The sequence below is a fragment of the Euleptes europaea genome, chromosome 2 (genome assembly GCF_029931775.1).
Source record: "Euleptes europaea isolate rEulEur1 chromosome 2, rEulEur1.hap1, whole genome shotgun sequence".
In the NCBI taxonomy this organism is placed as follows: Eukaryota; Metazoa; Chordata; class Lepidosauria; order Squamata; family Sphaerodactylidae; genus Euleptes; species Euleptes europaea.
In genome coordinates this window covers 14,454,476-14,474,792 of record NC_079313.1, presented here as the reverse complement: position 1 = coordinate 14,474,792, position 20,317 = coordinate 14,454,476, and the positions used below count along the sequence as shown (strand labels likewise).

The 20,317-nt window shown below is 44.7% G+C and overlaps 1 protein-coding gene across 1 annotated transcript in view; it reads right to left on the bottom strand.

Moving 5' to 3' along the window:
- The window catches only part of USHBP1 (USH1 protein network component harmonin binding protein 1), a 50,539-nt gene that overhangs the window by 17,037 nt on the left and 13,185 nt on the right, over window positions 1-20,317 (bottom strand). The window contains exons 6-12 of the mRNA XM_056844671.1: window positions 19,854-19,946; window positions 14,134-14,282; window positions 12,840-12,980; window positions 10,519-10,619; window positions 9,463-9,531; window positions 2,209-2,326; window positions 15-279 (exon numbers count right to left, since the gene is read on the bottom strand). Coding sequence (XP_056700649.1) covers window positions 15-279; window positions 2,209-2,326; window positions 9,463-9,531; window positions 10,519-10,619; window positions 12,840-12,980; window positions 14,134-14,282; window positions 19,854-19,946 — 936 coding nt within the window. The remainder of the gene's footprint in view (window positions 1-14; window positions 280-2,208; window positions 2,327-9,462; window positions 9,532-10,518; window positions 10,620-12,839; window positions 12,981-14,133; window positions 14,283-19,853; window positions 19,947-20,317) is intronic.

Here is a 20,317-nt window from a genome sequence, read left to right as displayed (position 1 = left end):
CCATTCTCGCTTACCTTGGTCATCTGCAGTTCTTGCACCAGTTGCAACTTCTCCATCTTGGGACTTGCATCCTCTGCGGGAAGAATGCCACACAAAGCTCTCTGCACCTCTGCTGCTTTGACTCCGATCCCTGCATTGATTCTGGCCGCCACAGAGTCAGCCCCAGGCAGAGTCCGCTGTGTGGGCAGCTTCAGGGAGCCCTGTTCGGCCTTCAGGCGCCGGATATACTCTTGCAAAACCTCCCTTCTGTCCTTCGCCAAACCACTTGGCTCTGTGGAGCTGCAACAAGAACCCACTCTTTCCAAGTTGTGATCTTCCGATAACAGAGAAGCCTGCTCACCAGCGAAAAGTCGAGGGTCAAGGGCACCTGGAGGACTTCCTCAGTGTGGTTCCTCATTATCTTATTCCAACAGTGATCGTTTATGCATGGGTACTTTCACTCACGTTCACCCTTCCGTCTGTCTTGGTTGTTCCTTAGAGTTATGCATGAGTTTTCTGTCCATTAGAGATAACCTCGCTGCCAGCCCTCACAAATCCCAGGACTTCCCGTACCTCTGTTAACCCGATTCTTCCCTCTCCCCTGAGCTCAGCCCGGGTGAAATCCCTATGCATAAGGCAAAGCGTGGGACACACAAGGTTGGTTTCTCTCACAGCCAATTACAAAGCAATGTGTAAAGAGGCGGGGATTCAAATGCTTCCTGGGAGCTCTTTCTGAGCAGAAGAAAGGCTTTTTAAAACGGAAGCTTGGATTCACTCCCCCCTCCTTTTCAGATTGCTCCTTTTTTTGTTTTTTGTTCTTAAAATACTTTTTTATGCAGCAATTGGGTTTTGGGGGGAAATTTTTCTCACAGTAAGCTCTACAAGTAAGCCAACTACAAAGCAGCATGAAAGGGGCGGGGACTTGATTTAAGCTTGGAGACTGCTGGTGCATAGATTTGCAACAGGAAAGCGTGGGTCCAGCAAGCAACGAACCTCGGGTAAAACTCCCATGCATAAACGACCAGTAAACCATGAGCACTTTCCCAACAGAGTTCAGCTCCTTTGCATCTCCCTCCCTCCCTCTTCCATAAGCTTTGATAAAGCAAGGCAAAAAAGCAATCTCAATGCAACTGTGCACAAGGCTACCCAAATATTCTTTTTGTGCAGTGTGTTATGCTCATGCACCTCAGTAAAACACAGTACACAAACACAAAATATTGATGCAATGGTATGTTAAGGTTGATCCATTAAGACCGCCAAACTTCCATCCCACCCATAATTCTGATGCAATCGTAAGGTACTTTTGTGTGTGTGCATATGATTGCCCAAAGAATTCTTTTTTTGTGCAATATGTTAGCACTTGCTGGATGCGAAGAAGAAGAAAAAGAAGAGTTGGTTTTTATATGCTGACTTTCTCTACCACTTAAGGGAGAATCAAACTGGCTTACAATCTCCTTCCCTTCCCCTCCCCACAACAGACACCTTGTGAGGTAGGCGAGGCTGAGAGAGCTCTAAGAGAACTGTGACTAATCCAAGGTCACCCAGCAGGCTGCATATGGAGGAGTGGGGAAACCAACTTGATTCACCAGATTAGAGCCCATCACTCATGTGGAGGAGTGGGGAATCAAACCTGGTTCTCTAGATTAGAGTTCACCACTGTTAACCACTACAACATTTTCAATGCAGAACATTGAATAATCGTTTTTAAACATTCAAGGTTCCAAGATCTTCCAAAATCTCATTCTAAACCCACTCAGGAGGGATTGACAGCCTGTGTGGTGTAGTGGTTAAGAGCAGTGGTTTGGAGAGGACTCTGATCTGGAGAAAAGGGTTTGATTCCCCACCTCTCCACATGAGCGGCAGAGGCTAATCTGGTGAACTGGATTTGTTTCCCCACTCCTGCACACGAAGCCAACTGGGTGACCTAGGGCTAGTCACACGCTCTCAGCCCCACCCACTTCACAGGATGTCTGTTGTGGGGAGGAGAAGGGAAGGTGATTGTAAGCCGGTTTGATTCTCCCTTAAGTGGTAGAGAAAGTCGGCATATAAAAACCAACTCTTCTTCTTCTTCAGCTTCCCAGCTAAGAACCCAGCCAGCAAGGGCTTCAGATTGACCCTTTCTGTGAGTCTCTCTCCAGTTCTGACTCAATCCTGCTGGGTTTGGCCCTTCAGCCCACCCAGCTATTCAACCGAGGACAACCCACCCTCGGCATCTCCTCCCTTGAGTACCTCTGCTTGAAGTCGGCACAGCCGGACCCCTCACTGTCCACGCTGCATCGTTCCCAAGACCTTAAAGCTTCGTTCATCACAGCCACCTCCATCTCATGACAGACGCCACCAGGGTCACCTGGGGAGGGGAGACACACAACAGGACAGTCAATCAATCAATAAGTTTAATACGGTCCAAGACCAGCAAATAAAAGATATACATAAATAAACATATACATACATAAAAAAGGATAGCAAGTATATACCCCGATAAATACTTGTCACGAGTAATCACTCACTCATAAAAAGCCGTTGAGAGCGTGGTTTTAAAATATAAGACGTCATTGGAATCAACATAAATATAAGTCTAAAATCGCTCAACCATTGAGTTCAACCCATGCACGCCTAGTCCTCATAGCTCGCCATCCAAATTTGGCCACTTTAAAGGTTAGCTCCATGTCTTTATCTGAGAGCATGTTAGAGAGACGGATTGCTCTGGATCTCCCTGGGAAACCAGCTATTACAGAGGAAATGGCTTCTCGTATCATACTATAAATTTTACAGTCAAACATGACATGTTCGAGGGTCTCTACACTCTATCAGTACAGGGGCATAAATGCTTACCATAAGGCAACTTTTTGTATCTCCCTTACAAAATAGCTGAAAGGAGAACGTTACAACAGGACAGTCACTGTGGCAGTGAAGAAGAGAAGGAACTGTTGACTTCAGCAGGGGAGAAGTAGGGAAAGCTGCATGTTGCAGAGGAAGGGTTGTTTTCATATGGGCTGAAAAGGCCTTTTAGCACCCAGGGCAACAGCACGGCTTTATACCCCCACGGTCCTCGGAACAGGAGGAAGGGGCTGTGGCTCAGAGGCAGAGCATCTGCTCAGTGGCAGAGCATCAGACGGTCCCCAGGTTCAATCCCCGGCATCTCCAGTTAAAAGGACTAGGCGTGTCGGTGATGTGAAAGACCCCTGCCTGAGACCCTGGAGAGCTGCTGCCGGTCTGAGTAGACAATACTGACTTTGATGGACCAAGGGTCTGGTTCAGTATAAGACAGCTTCATGTGTTCATGTGTTCAAGTTCCAGCACCGCTTTATTTATACATTGAGTCTGCACAGTTTAGACCAGGGAAGTTGAACTCATTTGTTACCCCCTGCACAATGCAGGAAATTCACAACTACCTCCTCCCTCACCACACCCCCAGTGACCCCTACGCCATGCCCAGAAGATGGCCAAAAAAAACTCCTCCAGGATCTCTGGCCAACCTGGCCTGGAGGGAAATTGTTTCCTGACCCCAAAGTGGCGATTGGCATTACCCTGGGCATGCAAGAAAGGGCCACTAGAGCTAAACACTGATGCAACCCTTCCTGCTCTCCCTCTCATGATCTGTGATAAATGACACTTGGTGTGTCTGAGCTATGCCTCGCCAGCCCAGATCCAGAATGGGGAGGGTTGCCTCGGCTGGCTCGCGGGACAGATACAGGGTTGCCAACCTCCAGGTAGTACAGGAACAGTATAGTACAAAATGACAACAACTATATTGTGTTCAAACATGCAAAAACAAGCAAGTGGGAATACACACAAGTAGCACCTATAACAAATATATACAAAATATACAATCAATGTTCAATGCAGTCTCAATGCAATATAATTTTCTTAATATATTTGTAGGAATTCTCATTAAAAAAGTCCATCAGGTACATGTATGAATAATCATTGGATCTTCATAATAGAAGGTGTAGATATCCTTGAAACAGCCGTCCCCCATCTACACCTTCTATTATGAAGATCCAATGATTATAAGTGCTACTTGTGTATATTCCCACTTGCTTGTTTTTGCATGTTTAAACACAATATAGTTGTTGTCATTTTGTACTATACTGTTCCTGTGCTGTTTTCCAAACCTTGCGGTATTGGCACAGAAGTGCTTTGATTTTGGGTTGCTACTTGCTGTGGCACTATGGACAAGCTAACAGAAACTTTTGCATTCAGTATAGCTGAGAGAGATAGAATTCTCAAGGGCTTACCAACAGTATGTGATACAAGTACAGAAGAAATTGATATTTCTGCTTTATATTATGTATGTAAAAATTTACTAGATACGAACTACATGCTGCAGTACTGTCTGATTATGTTAAGTCTAATATTATACCAAGGGGACTTAGAATGAACAAAGTTCCGACATTGTTCAGAGAAAATGTGGAATTTAAAGAAAAGTGGGTAGCAATATTGAATCGTTGCTCTGTTCATATAATGCTGCTAATTATTGACCAGGCTAAGAAAGAGGCTGGCAATGTTAAAACAGAGATTGCTACTTTGAAGCAAACGTTGGGGAATCAATTTTCACCTGAGTCATTTAGTGTGCAAATGGAAAAATTGGAACGTGATGTAAAGGCTTATACCAATGAACTTAAAGACTTTAAGGCAAAAAGTGAGATAAAGACGACTATGCGACCAAAAAGGTATATACGTGGTACTACTCACAAGAAAAATCAGAAAATAATTGGAGACCAAGAAAATATCAGAGAAAGACAGGACGCCGTAATGATGGCTATTCTGATGAGGGCGAGTCTAATAGTGATTCAATGGCTAGCTCCAGTTCCAGTCGGAGCTACACTCTCCGCCCTAGGGACAAGAATCAGCATTTTTTTGTGAAGCGCCCGTACAGGAAAAAGACAAATTAGTAGTGAACCTATCCTCTAGAATTCTGACCCCGATAGAAGAAAGAGTATTAAACTTGGGGCTTGGATATGTACCCACACCTGTATATTCTTCATTTCAAACCCAAGTGGACTTATTTAAGTTATTTCGCATAGTAAAATTAAAGGATCACTTTAAAACTCAGACCTCATGTTGTGTTCCTTTCCGCCCAAAATCGAGATTTAACGCCTCAAGTAATAATAATCTTATCAGCGCCTTCCAATCGGTAGTTCTCAGAGATGTTCAACAAATGGAGAAAGAAAGAATACCGAAGTATTCCAATCTTACTGTGATGGAAAGACAGGCTTTGGATGGCTTAGCTTCAGATAAAAACTTGATTATTAAACAGGCTGACAAGGGAGGGGCTATTGTGCTGCAGGACAGAAAGGACTATATATGGGAGGCTACACGACAACTTGACCAAACTGCGTTTTATAAAAAACTATCTAGAGATTCGACTAATGAAATCACTTGTACAATTAAAATCACAATTAGTAATGCCTTATAGGACAATCTATTAGACAAAATGACAGCTGAATTTTTAATAAATCAACATCCCCGAATGCCAATATTCTACCTTTTACCTAAAATACACAAGCCTGGAACCATACCTCCAGGCAGACCCATAGTCTCTGCCTCACAATCTATAACGGAACCCCTAGCTAAATTTTTAGATTTTCACTTGAGACAATTTGCCATTAATACAGAGTCATACATAAAGGACACAGGAGATTTTATTAGATATGTTGAGAATATAGAGATACCCTCGGATTATATATTAGCAACAGTGGATGTAACATCCCTCTACACTAACGTTCCGATTTTGGAAGTGAGAAATATTATTCAAAAACGTCTAGCATCACGTGTAGAAGCAAGTCCTGATTCCAATCTTCTCCTTAGTCTTTTAAATGTTATTCTGGAGTGCAATTATTTTAGGTTTGGTAACCAAATGTATTTGCAGACAAATGGCATTGCCATGGGTTCAGCATGTGCACCTACAATTGCCAACATTTTCATGACGGATTTTGAATATCGTTTTATATAAGACAATAATCCCTTTAGTGAATCCATCATTGGGTACCGTCGGTACATTGATGACTTGGCCTTTATTTTGACGGCTGACACGGATTTTGACTGTTTTTTGAATTGGTTGAACTCACGTTCCTCTATTAGATTCACAGGCACTTACAATAGAGACTGTATTCCTTTTTTGGATACAATCGTCTACCATACTACATCGAATAAATTGGCAGTGAAAGTGTATAAGAAACCCACGGATCGTAACGCTTTGTTACATTTTGAATCATTTCACCCTAAACATCTCAGGGAAAACCTACCTTATGGGCAGTACATCAGGCTCAAAAGAAATTCCACCAATGATCAGGATTACCAGCAGGCAGCAGATCATCTATCTACCTCACTCTTACATAAAGGATATCCAACTAGAGTGATTCAAAATGCCCGCGTTAGGGCACAAAATACCAACAGATCAGAGCTAGTATATAGGAATTCTAAAGCTACCACTGATGTGGGTAGACTTACTTTTGCTTTACAACATTCCCACATCAGGTAAGATCAGCCAGATTATTAAAAAACACTGGCATTTACCGGGTTGCCAAAATATCCCTAGATTTGGCTTCAGAAGAACGAGCTCCATCAAAGATAAACTAGTTCATACTGATTTGACAAGCATGACAAATACATCAGATAGGGTAGATATATGTAGGGGATATTATAAATGTCATGGCTGCCTAGCGTGCAGCCTTAGCCTAGAGGTGAAAGAATTTAAGCGGGTGGATTCGCAGTTCACTTTTACATTGAAAAATTTTACCAATTAAACCAACCAAACAAGATCAAACTAGAGAACCTACAGAGGAAGAAAAGGCATCTGAAGCATCAGGAGGTGGAGAATTACCTATAGATCCACCAGAGGACTCTCTAAGTGATGATCCTGAAGGCTGAACTAATTAACAAGGGGGGGGGAAGGGAGGCAGTGGGAAATAGGGATTTTTAATTTGTTTAGTGGAAGAATATGGGATCTAATTGAACTTTGATATGTTACAGGTTTTATCTTGGAATGTTAATGGATTGAATTCGCCTAACAAAAGAAGGAAAATATTTCACCAACTACAAAAGGTTAAAGCTAATGTTATTTGCTTACAGGAAACGCACATACTTCCAAAAGATATTTTTAGATGCTGAAAAAGCTTTTGATAATGTTAATTGGCAGTTTTTGATTAAGGTATTGAATTATATGGATTTTGGCGAAAAGTTTAAAACTGCTATAAATGGAATTTACACACAACAAACTGCTAATTTGATTATAAATTGATCATTATCACCAAAGATTGAAATTCAAAGGGGAACGAGACAGGGGTGTCCTCTTTCCCCTTTATTGTTTATTGTAGTATTAGAATTATTATTGAATAATCTTAGAAAAGTTGAGGATGTAGTTGGAATACGAATAGGTAATAATCATTATAAACTTAAGGCATATGCAGATGATTTAGTATGTTTTTTGACTGATCCAATTGAACAAATTGACAGATGGAAGGAAATTTTGGAGGTTTATGGAAAGCTTTCAGGTTTTAAAGTTAATAAAACTAAAACAAAGATTTTAACCAAAAATATGACTCTCTCACAACAACGACTATTAATCAAAAAGACGGGGTTTAATATTGAAAACAAAATTAAATATTTAGGTATATGGATATCGAATAACAATCTCAATTTATTTCAAGACAATTATGTAAATCAATGGCAAAAGATAAAGAAAGACTTGATAAGTTGGGGAAAATTGCCATTATCATTGTGGGGAAGAATTTCGGTAATCAAAATGATGTTACTACCCAAAATGCTTTTTCTGTTTCAAAACTACCAATATTGAAGGGTGTACAGATATTTGAAGATTGGAAAAAAGATATTATTAGATTTTTGTGGGGTAAAGAGAGACATAGGATTGCATACAATAATTTAATAGAATTAAAGGAAACAGGAGGATTGGGATTACCAGACTTGAGAATGTATTACCAAGCAGCGTGTTTCACCTGGATCAAAAACTGGATCTTTTTAGAGAATCTGAAGTTATTAGAATTAGAAGGATTCAATTTGCGATTCGGGTGGCACGCCTACTTATGGTATGAGAAGGAGAAAGTAAATAAAGATTTTAATTTTCATATTATTAGAAAAAAAATATTAAAAATATGGAATAAATATAAAGTAGCTTTTGAAAGTAAAACTCCTGGTTGGATTAATCCTATAGAAGCATTTTTGAGAAGAGGTGCACACTTAAATTTGGATGGTAAGGTTTATAGGGAAATGATAGAATTTAAAGATGGGAAGTGGTTACTGAAATCGAGAGAAGAACTTCAAATTAAAGACTGGTTTATGTATTATAAATTAAAGGATGTTTTTAATAAGGACAACAGGTTGGGTTATAATCAAACTAAATCTAACTTTGAGATTATATTAGCCAAGGGCAACAAGGGATTGATAGGTAGGGTTTATAAATTACTTATAGAAATAAATTTAGAACAGGAAAGGATTAAACCAGTGATGGTGAAATGGATGCGAGATTTGGTGCATAATATAGATCTGGAAATATGGGAAAAGTTATGGAAAGAGTTTAAGTTTACCATCTCAAATGAAATAAGAGAAAATTTATATAAAATGTTTTATAGATGGTATATAACTCCAGTATTATTAAGCAAAATGAAAAAAGATGGTAAGGCCTCTTGTTGGAAATGTGGTACGGATATAGGTACATTTATGCATGTTTGGTGGTTTTGTAAAAAAATTAGGAGGTTTTGGAGATTAGTTTTGAATGAAACAAATAATTTGATTAAGTCCAAAATTAAGAGAGATCCCGCTTTTTGTTTATTGGGTATTTCAAAACAAGATTTAGATCTAGGTGACAGAGTCATATGTCAATATAGTTTTGCTGAGGCAAGAATCACAATTGCTAAAAAATGGAAGCAAATAAATAAACCTTCAATTAAAGAGTGGAGAGAAAAACTATGGTTGTATATGCGGATGGCCAAACTTACAGCTTTTTTACATGATAAAGATATGGAGGATTTTAAATCTATATGGTCAAAGGCCGCCGCATATTGGGATAAATCGGCAAAAACGGATTTTGAAACTGTATTTAACGAATTGTAGTATTATGTGATTCTTAATTAATTATAAGATGAGAATTTTTTTTATGTAGTGTCATAACACCCCAACGGAAGTCCAATGGTGATGGGCACTGAGGTGGGGGCTGGGACTCAGGGCACTATGGAGTCATATATTAAGAGAATGTATCTTTTAATTATTAGATAATTAGTGCTCTTTGTATTTTTGTTTGGTTGTTTTGCTTGTATTTTATGTTTTTTTTCTTTTTTGTATGTTTCATTAAAAATTTAATTAAAAATTTATAAAAAAAGAAAAGAAAAATTTTACCACTTGTGAAACAAGAAACTCTGTCTATTGCCTTCGATGTCCATGTGATCTTTTTTATATAGGTTCTAGTATTAGACCGGTAAAAACGAGGATCCTTGAACATAGAGTGAGAATACGCGCGAAAATTACCACAGCGCCGGTGGTCGATCATTTCATAGAGGCGCGCCATTCTGAAAATGATTTGAGATTCTTTGTCATCTGGAATTTGATAGGGAAACGTCATGATAAGAGAGACACTGAAAGGATTTTGAGGCAGAAAGAAACTTACTTCATACACCTCTTCAACACGATAAAACCTAATGGCTTAAATCTGGGCAATGATTTCTCTTGCTTTATTTGAATATTATACGGTACTGGTGACTCCTTTGGGAGTATTAGGTGGACTACGGTAAATTGCATTGGAGACGCGAACAGACAGATCCCTTATCTGCAGCTGTGAGTGTCAGGTGGATTTTAGACGAGCAGAGCTGTTGGCTACACTTGGGAGTATCCTACGGGAACCAGTGAACTGACTAAAGGTTGCATGATACTTTATTACTTTGGAAACTTGTAAGTATGCTAAACTTTATGCTATTTTAAGACTATTTATAATGTTAGAATTTATATCAACATGTTGTATTTAATGTAGGAATAGAATTGGGGCTGAAGAAATATCCTTGAAACGGCCATCCCCCATCTACACCTTCTGTTATGAAGATCCAATGATTATTCATACATGTACCTGATGGACTTTTTTAATGAGAATTCCTACAAATATATTAAGAAAACTATATTGCATTGAGACTGCATCGAACATTAATTGTATATTTTGTATATATTTGTTATAAGTGCTACTTGTGTGTATTCCCACTTGCTTGTTTTTGCATGTTTAAACACAATATAGTTGTTGTCATTTTGTACTATACTGTTCCTGTGCTGTTTTCCAAACCTTGCGGTATTGGCACGGAAGTGCTTTGATTTTGGGTTGTAACCTCCAGGTAGTAGCTGGAGATCTGCTATTACAACTGATCTCCAGCCAATAGAGATCAGTTCCCCTGGAAAAAATGGCCGCTTTGGCAATTGGACTCTATGGCATTGAAATCTCTCCCCTCCCCAGACCCCACCCTCCTCAGACTCCGCCCCAAAAACCTCCCGCTGGTGGCGAAGAGGAACCTGGAAACCCTACCAACGGCCTTGTGGGCTGACCTCTTCCGGGGACATCTCCATCCTCTGCTGACTCCTTCCAGGGATGCCGCTGTGCTGCGGCCAGTGACCAGAGAACCTCATAGGCCTCCAAGCACTGTTCACTGACAGGTCCGAGAGAGAGAGAACAAAAGCGAGAAATGTTAAATACACCCATTCAGTCAAATGCTTAGACTGAAGCGAAACTCCACCCTTGAACAAGATTTCCATTACTCTTCTGATCAATTAGAAACAGCTTTAGCCCATAGAGGCTACCCGCAGCATGTTTTGAATAATGCCAGACAACGTGCTGCCCGCATTGACCGTCAAGATTTATTTAAAAAACATCCTCAAAAGGCCAATCATAAAATCTTTTGTTCATTAACCTATAGTCAACATTCCCATGCTATACAGCAATGCATTAGGAAACACTGGCATTTGTTGAATACAATTCCGGGATGCAGTGAGCCGCCTACTTATGGCTTACGTCGCACATCCTCGTTAAAAGACACCCTGATACGATCTGATTCTTGAATACTAGTAGACGTCCCACAACAGTTGGACACTTCAAATGTGGTGGCTGTTCCATTTGTCCCCTCTCTTTACCGGTTAAGGAATTCCATTCTCGCTTAAGCATTTTTCTAATTGCTCAACCAGCAGGGTCGTATACGCCGTCTCCTGTGGATGCTCTTTACTTTACATCGGTTCCACAATGAGACAGGTTCGCCTACGTATAGGTGAGCACAGGTCCCGGATTAGGGCACGCAATTTTGAGGCACCCCTCACCAGCCATTTTGTGGCAAAGAAACATTCTGAAAACAATCTGCGTTTTTTCGTTCTTTGGGCTTACAAAGATCACCCCCATAATACCAGTGATGTTCAAAGGATTTTGTTACAAAACGAAATGTGCTTCATTTTTCTATTTAATACCCTTACCCCAAACGGATTAAATACAGAATTCGACTTATCCTGTTTCATATGACTTCCCCTTTAAGAGTCAAGTTCTACTTTACAGCTGTTTCCACTTTGTTTTCTTACTTGAGCTTCTTATTTGAGCCTGATATTTTCACAGTCTTTTCCACATATGAATTTTTTGCTAGCAGCCCGTTCGGGAGCTCCAAACTTATCCTAGGAATTGTACAATTAAGCCCTCGTGGTGAGTTATAATATTTATTCAAAATGTCTGTAGTTTGTTGTAGAGGTCTTTTATATATTTTTGTATTCTCATGTTTATAATTTTGGACTAGGCTGATGAAGCTACCTTGTGTAGCGAAAGCGCTGGAATACTTCCGGAGCCGCGTTACCACCACCTACTTCTCCGTTGTCTGAAGAACATGAAACTGACTAGAACGCAACTATATGCTTCACATGAACATTTGCATATTTATTAGTATTAAGTTTATTGTTTCTACTATTTTGCTTTGTAACCTCGGTTGCTTAGCTTTGCCTGTTTATCTTGTTACACCCGTGTAATACAGTGATTGCACTTTTTTATTTTTTTTTCCTTGCTTGTTTACTTTTGCCTACTACTGTCTTATTTGACCAACCTCCAGGTACTAGCTGGAGATCTGCTGCTATTACAACTGATCTCTAACCAATAGAGATCAGTTCCCCGGAGAATATGGCTGCTTTGGCAGTTGGACTCTATGGCACTGAAGTCCCTCCCCTCCCCAAACCCCGCCCTCCTCAGGCTCCTCCCTCCAAAATCTTCAGGTATTTCCCAACCTGGAGGTGGCAACCCTAGTACCCCACCTTTCTCCCCAATGGGGACCTAAGCTGCTTATATCCTTCCCCTCTCTTCCATTTTATCCTCACAACAACTCTGTGAGGTAGTTTTAGACTGAGATTGTGTGAAGAAGAAGAAGAGTTGGTTTTTATATGCCAACTTTCTCTACCTTTTAAGGAGAATCAAACTGGCTTACAATCTCCTTCCCTTCCTCTCCCCACAACAGACACCTTGTGAGGTAGGCGGGTTTGAGAAGGTTCGGAGAGAACTGTGACTAGCCCAAGGTCACCCAGCAGGCTTCATGTGGAGGAGTGGGGAATCAAACCCTGCTCTCCAGATTAGAATCCGCAGCTCATGTGGCGGAGTGGGGGAATCAAACCCAGTCCTCCAGATTAGAGTCCACCATTCTTAACCTCTACACCACTCTGGCCCATGGTCACCCTGTGACCTTCCATGGCACAAGTGGAGATTTGAACCTGGGTCTCCCAAATACAAGTCCAACACTCTTAACCACTACACACCATGCGGGCTCTCAATTACTTGAAGTTACTGAGCAGAGAGTTATAGGGTGATACCCAACACTGAGCCCAGGAGCAGATCAACACCAGCCGACCTTCACCTGTACTGCACAGCCAAGCGGAGGGCGGTGGTATCGGACTCTCGGCGGCCGAGCAGCATGCTGAGGCGTTCCGAGTCACTCTTGCATTCCTGCAGCGTGGCCGAAAGGAGCAGGTTGAGTCCTTTCAGTTTCTCAATGAACCTGAAGGTGGGAGGACAGACACGCATTGTGCATGGGCAACGATCCCATTAAAACTGGAGATACCGTTGAATGAAATGCTTGGGGCCTTCTGCAGGTAAAGGAGGTGTTCTCCCGTGCTCCCTTTGGCTAAAAGATGGTCAATATTCGTTTTCTTTGCTCGTGAACATGCCAAGGGAAGTTGCTGTATGCTAAACCAGTGTTGGACTGAGAGCAACTCAGCATGCCTGAATATTGGGATGGGGGGGGGCTCTAATTCACTCTAAGTGTACAGGTGTTATCTCTTGAATGGGATGCTCCTCTTTGCCTGAACCTGGGGGATGCCCTCTGACCCCTCCTCCTTCTCTCTTAGTAGCCACTGTTTCTCTTCTTATTCCACATGGACCTGCATGGAGGCAGTCATATCTACAGTTCTCTCCTGTAGAAACAATATATCATACTTGCACTCACGTGATGCTGGATTAGCTGGCCACTTGTTTAGGGAAATGTATTCTTTAGATTAGGTTTTCTATCTATCGACTGTAACAAGAATGTGAACAGAAATCTACTTGAATAAATGTAAGTTTTACTTTTTTGCAATTTACTTCTTGAGAGGATTGATTTTACTGCACTCAGTATCACACTTCCATGACTGGGCAAACTCTGCTTTATATAAATGTACTCAAAAAGCTGCCTTATACTGAATCAGATCTTTGGTCCATCAAAGTAAGTATTGTTTACTCATACCGGCAGCAGCTCTCCAGGGTCTCAGGCTGAGGTCTTTCGCATCACCTACTTGCCTAGTCCCTTTAACTGGAGATGCCGGGGATTGAACCTGGGACCTTCTGCATGCCAAGCAGATGCTCTGCCACTGAGCCACGGCCCCTTCCCCAACAACCAGAACCATGCTCCCTCTCGAGTAAAGTATTGTCTGTTCTGACAATCCTTCTAACCGGAGACAGCAGGGATTGAACCTGGGACCTTCTATGCACAAAGCATTTAGGGGCTCCACCACTGAGCTATACTACCAAGTGTGATCCCACCCCAAATCTTCTCTCTGTTTTGGAAATGAATAAAATGACTTTGTATTGAGATAAAGGGGGGGGGTTGCAAATTGTAACTGCAGGGTACTGGGATACCCTGTTTTGTGACTGCGAGGGTACTGGAAGACCCTTACCCACGGAGCTGCTGGATTTGAGCTTCCATGTCTTTTGTGTGGCTCTCCATGGGCTGTGGGCCCTGCTGGGGGAAGAGGCAGCAGAGGGGGTGGGTGCTGGGGGCACCCTGAAAGCAGCGGATCAAGTTCTGGGCCACAGCTACTGGGTCCTGCAAGGAAATGAGACACAATTCTGTTACGTTCACACCCTCTCCTTACCTGTTGGGATTAAGGCACTTGCAAGGTTTAGGAATCTCTTCCCACATGATTCAGTATGATTTTTAACTAAAGCTAGAGATATAACGCTGAAAGCAGAGGCTACATCTCACATGGGTTGGAATGCAGGTGCCCGTCCTGACTCTGGCCTTTTATGCAAGCCGTGAGAAAGTCATAACACCTCAGAGGAGCCGAGGAGCCGAACAGGCCCGCTCCTGACAGGTTGTTTCCTTTGCGATCACCCCTCTAACGACTTCGGGTCTTTGTTTTGATTATGCATGGCTGTTTCTGGCCGTCAGTGGTCGCCTCGCTCTCCCCCTGCGTTTCCCCGCCTTTTGCCCGCCTTCTCAAATCTGAGAGAAAACAGCTCTCTGAAAACGCAGGCAAAACATGGGGAAATGCCGGGAGGGGTGAACAAGGGTACCTCTGACTAGGGCTGTCGATTCGGTTCGTCCCAAACCGAAAAACCGCCCAATTCCCCCCGATTCGGCGGTTTTCGGTTCAGGTGGAACCGAACTAAAAAAAAAGGCGGGAAAAGGACTCGCCAAATTCGGCGAGTTTGGGCAAACGCCGAATAAATTCAGCAGGTTCGGCGTTCCTGTCAAGCCTGCTCTCTGCTTTTAGAGATAGTTGTGGTTTCTCACAGACGCCCCACTCAAGGACTGTTTTCCTAACGATTGCATTCCTTTTTGGCTTTGAAGCTTGCGGGAGCTCGTGGGAGCCTGCCCTGTCGGACTGAAGGGTTACCATGCCAACCTGTGCTATCATGATTAGAACTATTCCCCCATATATTCCATTGTATGTTCCTTTTGCTCCATTCCTGCCTTTTTATTACTGCAAGCTCTGCTTACCTGCATGTTTTCCATTAATGTCAACTTTCTTAAGGACTACCTGCCTGGGTTGTTGCTTTTGGGAAAAGCTATGGGACAAGTGCTTACATTAAGGCAGGAATCGTGCAATTTGCTCAATTCCGTTTCGTGCTCAAGCATGTCCCCGGTAAACAAAATGTACTAGTGGACGCCCTATCTCGACTTCCCCAGTATCCTGCCAAGGTGGACCGCCCCACAGAGTCACTCTTCTCCCCTGAGCACCGAGGGGTACTCCCTACACTAGCTGTTCAAACCAGATCCCAAACCCAACTCCGTTCCCGTCCTAGACTGGCCGACATGAATGCTCGAGGGGGGGAGGCCGCCACCCATAAATCGGACCCGACTCCCTTGCCTACTCCATCCACTCCGCCGGCTCCCGGGAGCCAGAACAAGCCGCTCGTGCAACCCCCCTCCTCACCTACGAACACCCCCCCCACTCAACCTGACCAAGTCCCACCTGCCTCTCAGGGTAAGATGGATCTGCCTACTTCTTTTCTAGACTCTCTCTGTTCCCACTGCCAAGCAGAACTCTCTGCTCACACACTCCCCCCTTCTCTGCTGGAACGAGGGGGTTGTTGGTACAGAGACTCAAAACTGTATGTGCCTAAGGCGTTACGAAGAGAAGTCCTGCAACTAGCTCATGGAGCCAAAACCACGGGGCACTTTGGGTTTCTGAAAACGCTCCACTTGTTACGCAGGCAATTTTGGTGGGCGGGCATGCGCACCGACGTGGACTCGTTCATCCGCAGTTGCCCAGTCTGTGCCACTGTCAAACGATCCCAAGGGAAGCCCCCTGGACTATTGCAACCGTTGGAAGTCCCTTCTAAACCCTGGGAGGTAATTGCTATGGATTTCATGACTGATCTCCCTCTCAGTGAGGGAAAAACGGTTTTGTGGGTTATTCCGACTTGTTTTCTAAACAGGTGCATCTCGTTCCGTGCGCTGGTATTCCCTCCGCCCCAAAGTTGGCCCGCCTCTTTGTGTCACATGTCTTCTGACTACATTCGTTTCCGCGCAAGATTGTGAGCGACCGCTGAAGTAGTTATGTTGCCAAATTTTGGAAGGCTTTCCTCAAACTGGTCGGGGTGGAACAGGGTCTCTCTAGTGCTTTCCACCCCCAAACTGATGGACAAACTGAACGTGTTAATGCAGTATTGGAATGTTACCTCCATTGCTATGTAAACTACCACCAAGATGATTGGGTTGGGTTGTTGCCTTTTGCTGAGTATGCTTATAACAATGCTGTACACCAATCCACAGGTTTCAGCCCATTTCAAACTGTATATGGCCAGGACTTCAGTCCTATTGGCCATATCGATGTTTCGGGGGAGGAGGGTGGCAAAGATGTGGCAGCTTGGGTGGATGCGATTCACACCACCTGGCCCTGGCTAGTGAAAAATCTGAAGCGGACTAAACGTAAATACAAGGCTCAAACCGACAAGCACCGGTCTCCTAGCCAGGACTTTAAAGTGGGAGAGTTGGTCTACCTGTCAACCAAAAACCTCCGGTCCACCCGCCCGTGTAATAAACTCAGTGCCAAATACGTGGGTCCCTATCCCATTTCTCGGATCATTAACCCAGTAACCGTGGAACTTTCCCTTCCAAAGACTCTGAGACGCATCCATCCAGTTTTCCATGTAAGCCTCTTGAAACCTCATGTTGCATCCCCGGAGTGGCATCCCGACCCACTTCCGGAACAACCAGTGATGGGGGGGGGAGCATTTCGAGATTGCTAAGATCCTGGACTCCCGTATTCGTCACAGCTCTCTCCAGTACCTGGTTCATTGGAAACACTTCCCCCCGCCTATGACAAATGGATTCATTCACGTGATGTCTCCGCCCCGCACCTGGTGCGTGCCTTCCACACCGCCTACCCCCACAAACCGTCCCCCTTGCAGGACGGGAGGGGGCCCTAAGGGGAGCAGAATGTCAGGCCTGCTCTCTGAGTTTAGAGATAGTTGTGGTTTCTCACAGACGCCCCACTCAAGGACTGTTTTCCTAACGATCGCATTCCTTTTCGGCTTTGAAGCTCGCGGGAGCTCGTGGGAGCCTGCCCTGTCAGACTGAAGGGTTACCATGCCAACCTGTGCTATTGTCATGGGCCCTGCCTTGGGAGCTGAGGACTCGGAGGACTCAGAAGCTGAAGTGGAGGAACAGGTTGCCTCTGGGCCTTCAGTACCTCCATTGCAGTCAGTAGCACAGGAGCCTGAAACAACTCAGCAGGAACCACAGCTCGGCAGAGAGATGGAACAAGGGCAGACAGAAGCTACTCTTCCCCCAACCCCTGCAGCAGAAGCTGAGAATGGCAGCCCTCCAAGCTCACCTGAACCTGATAGGCATATCAGGACTCGGCAGCGTGTGGTTTTGCAGGGTTAAAGGAGGAGTGCTCGCTTGGAGAGGCTAAACAGACAGAGAACTGGTGCTGAGTCTTTTCAGGATGAAGCCTAGCTTGGAAGTGCACTCACTGATAAAGGCAGTGCAGGCATGCTTTCACTTTGCGGAAGCAACCGTGCAGTTTCTCTGTGTTCCTGCTATTGCCTCTGATTAATCTTTCCGGCCGTTGACTCCTGCCTGCTTTGACGACGCCTCTGACTTCTGACCCTGGTAGATAGCATAATCTTTGTCGCCTGCTCCGAAAGGGGCTAAATACCTCCCGCACGTCTGAGGGCTGCGGGCACTGCCCAGCCCTTGGCCTACGCCGGCACAGCTATCATGATTAGAACTATTCCCCATATATTCCGTTGTATGTTCCTTTTGCTCCATTCCTGCCTTTTTATTACTGCAAGCTTACCTGCATGTTTTCCATTAAAGTCAACTTTCTTAAGGACTACCTGCCTGGGTTGTTGCTTTTGGGGAAAGCTATGGGACAAGTGCTTACAGTTCCCCGAACCTGCCTTTTCCAGCCTTTAAAGACCACCCCACCCGGTTTCCTTGGAGTCCCAGGAAACTGGACGGGGTGGTCTTTAAACTGGGAGTCCCTGGGAGTCCCGGGAAGGAGGGCGGTGAGTCTTTAAACTGCTCTGTGCTGCCTGCCTAGGCAGCGCAGAGCACTTTAACCTTCCCCCCCGCGCTTCCCGGTCCCGAGGCTCAGCTGTTGGGCGGGGACGGGACCGGGAAGCGCGGGGGGAGGGGGGAGGTTAAACTGCTCTGCACTGCCTGGGCAGGCTGCGCAGAGCAGTTTCAATACCCCCCGCCCGGCTTCCAGGGAGTCCCTAGAAGCTGGGCTGGGGGGTCTTGAAAGTTCTCCACGCTGCCATCCCAGGCAGCGCAGAGGAGTTTAAAGACCCCCCCGCCGGGCTTCCAGGGAGTCCCTAGAAGCCAGGTGGGGGGGGGTCTTGAAAGTGCTCTGAGCTGCCTGGGATGGCAGCGAGGAGGAGTTTAAAGACACACACCCCTGCTGGGCTTCCAGGGAGTCCCTAGAAGCTAGGCGGGGGGTCTTTAAACTGCTCTGCGCTGCCTGCCTAGGCAGCACGGAGGAGTTTAAACTCCCCCCAGCGCTTCCCCGTCCCAAGGCTCAGCTGTTGAGCGGGTCCCCGCCCAACAGCTGAGCCTCGGACCGGGAAGTGTGGGGGGGGAGGTTAAACTGCTCTGCGCTGCCTGAGCAGTTTAAAGACCCCCCCCCCATTTTCCAGGGACTCCCTGGAAACCGGACAGGGGTCTTTATTCGGCCGAATTGATTCAGGAACACCGAATCTCGTGTCGAATTCCCTGGATCTAAATGGGGGAGTTCGGACTTCGGCATTTCCCGAATCAAAACGGGCCAAATTTTGCCGAATCCAAATTTTGCTGAATTTTTTTTTCAACAGCCCTACCTCTGACAGTCGGAAACGGCCATGCATAATCAAAACAAAGACCTGAAGTGGCTGGGAGGGTGAGTACGAGGAAAACAGCCATGCATTAAAGACCTCTCTGTCACACAGCAGAATGGGGTCTCTTACCTTGTCTTTCCCAGCACACATGCAAGCAGAAGGGTACAAGCAACCCCCACCCCTAGTTGGCCATTTCCACTGGCAAAAATGGTGCGGGAGGGAACCTGTAAGCCCCTCCTCTCCCCTCACAGCACTCTGGAGCCAAACAGAACAATGGAGAACTGTTAAAAGCATTCTAAGAACATTTTAAGAACAAAAACAAAAAAACTGAGCTATTTGAAAGGAAGGGGAAAGAAACACAAGCCTCATTTTGCTCAGAAAGAACTCAGAGGAAGCAGGAAGCATTTGAATCCCCACCACTTGACAAGCTGCTTTGTAATTGGCTGTCTGTTTGCTGTGAGAGAAGCCAAGCTTCTGTGTCCCGCGCTTTGCCTTATGCATGGGGATTTCAAGCAGGCTGAGCTCAGGGGAGAGGGAAGAATCGGGTTAATAGAGGGATGGGGACTCCCGGGATTTGTGAGGGCTGGCAGTGAGGTCACGTTCTTCTGTGTGACTGCGAGTGTGGACAGGCCTCCGTGTCCCGACCCGTGCAAGATGTAATGTCTAAGTTTGAGCCTTGTGCTGAAAACAAGGTCATGCAGAACTGAGCAAAGAGGAAAAGAGAACAGAATTTTGCAGTACAGGCAAGGAGAGATAGACAGTGGCTGTCGGCCAGTTAATCTGCAACCCCTTCCTGGTTCTTTTTACAGGGGTTTTCCACGACACAACACATACACCCCATGCTCACCCGAAACCCCCTCAGCTCTCCTGCCCTAGTAGGGCTGGCGAATCCATCTTCAAAGTTCTCAATCGTACAGAGAGCGCCCTGCAACTCCTTGACCTGCGGTGATACACAATAAGCACACATCATGACCTTGCTGCTTCTACGCCCTGTCCTGTCGAGTCAATTCAGGAGAGGCCGAAGGAAGCCCTGCGTCATGCGATGCAAAACCAGCTTATGGAGCTCCCTGCCGCAAGAGGCGGCCACTGGCTTAGTTGGCTTCAAGAGAGGATTAGATACCTTTAGGGAGGAGAAGCGGTGTACCCGTGGCTACTAGCCACGATAGTGGAAGAAAAATGAGGGGAATAAAACCCAACCTGAAAACAAGTGCTAAGTAAAGATTAAAAATACTTAAAAACATTAAAATAGCACAATGGCATTTCCTAGGGTTGATCTCTGTAACCACATACCAAACGCATTTCGGTCTATTG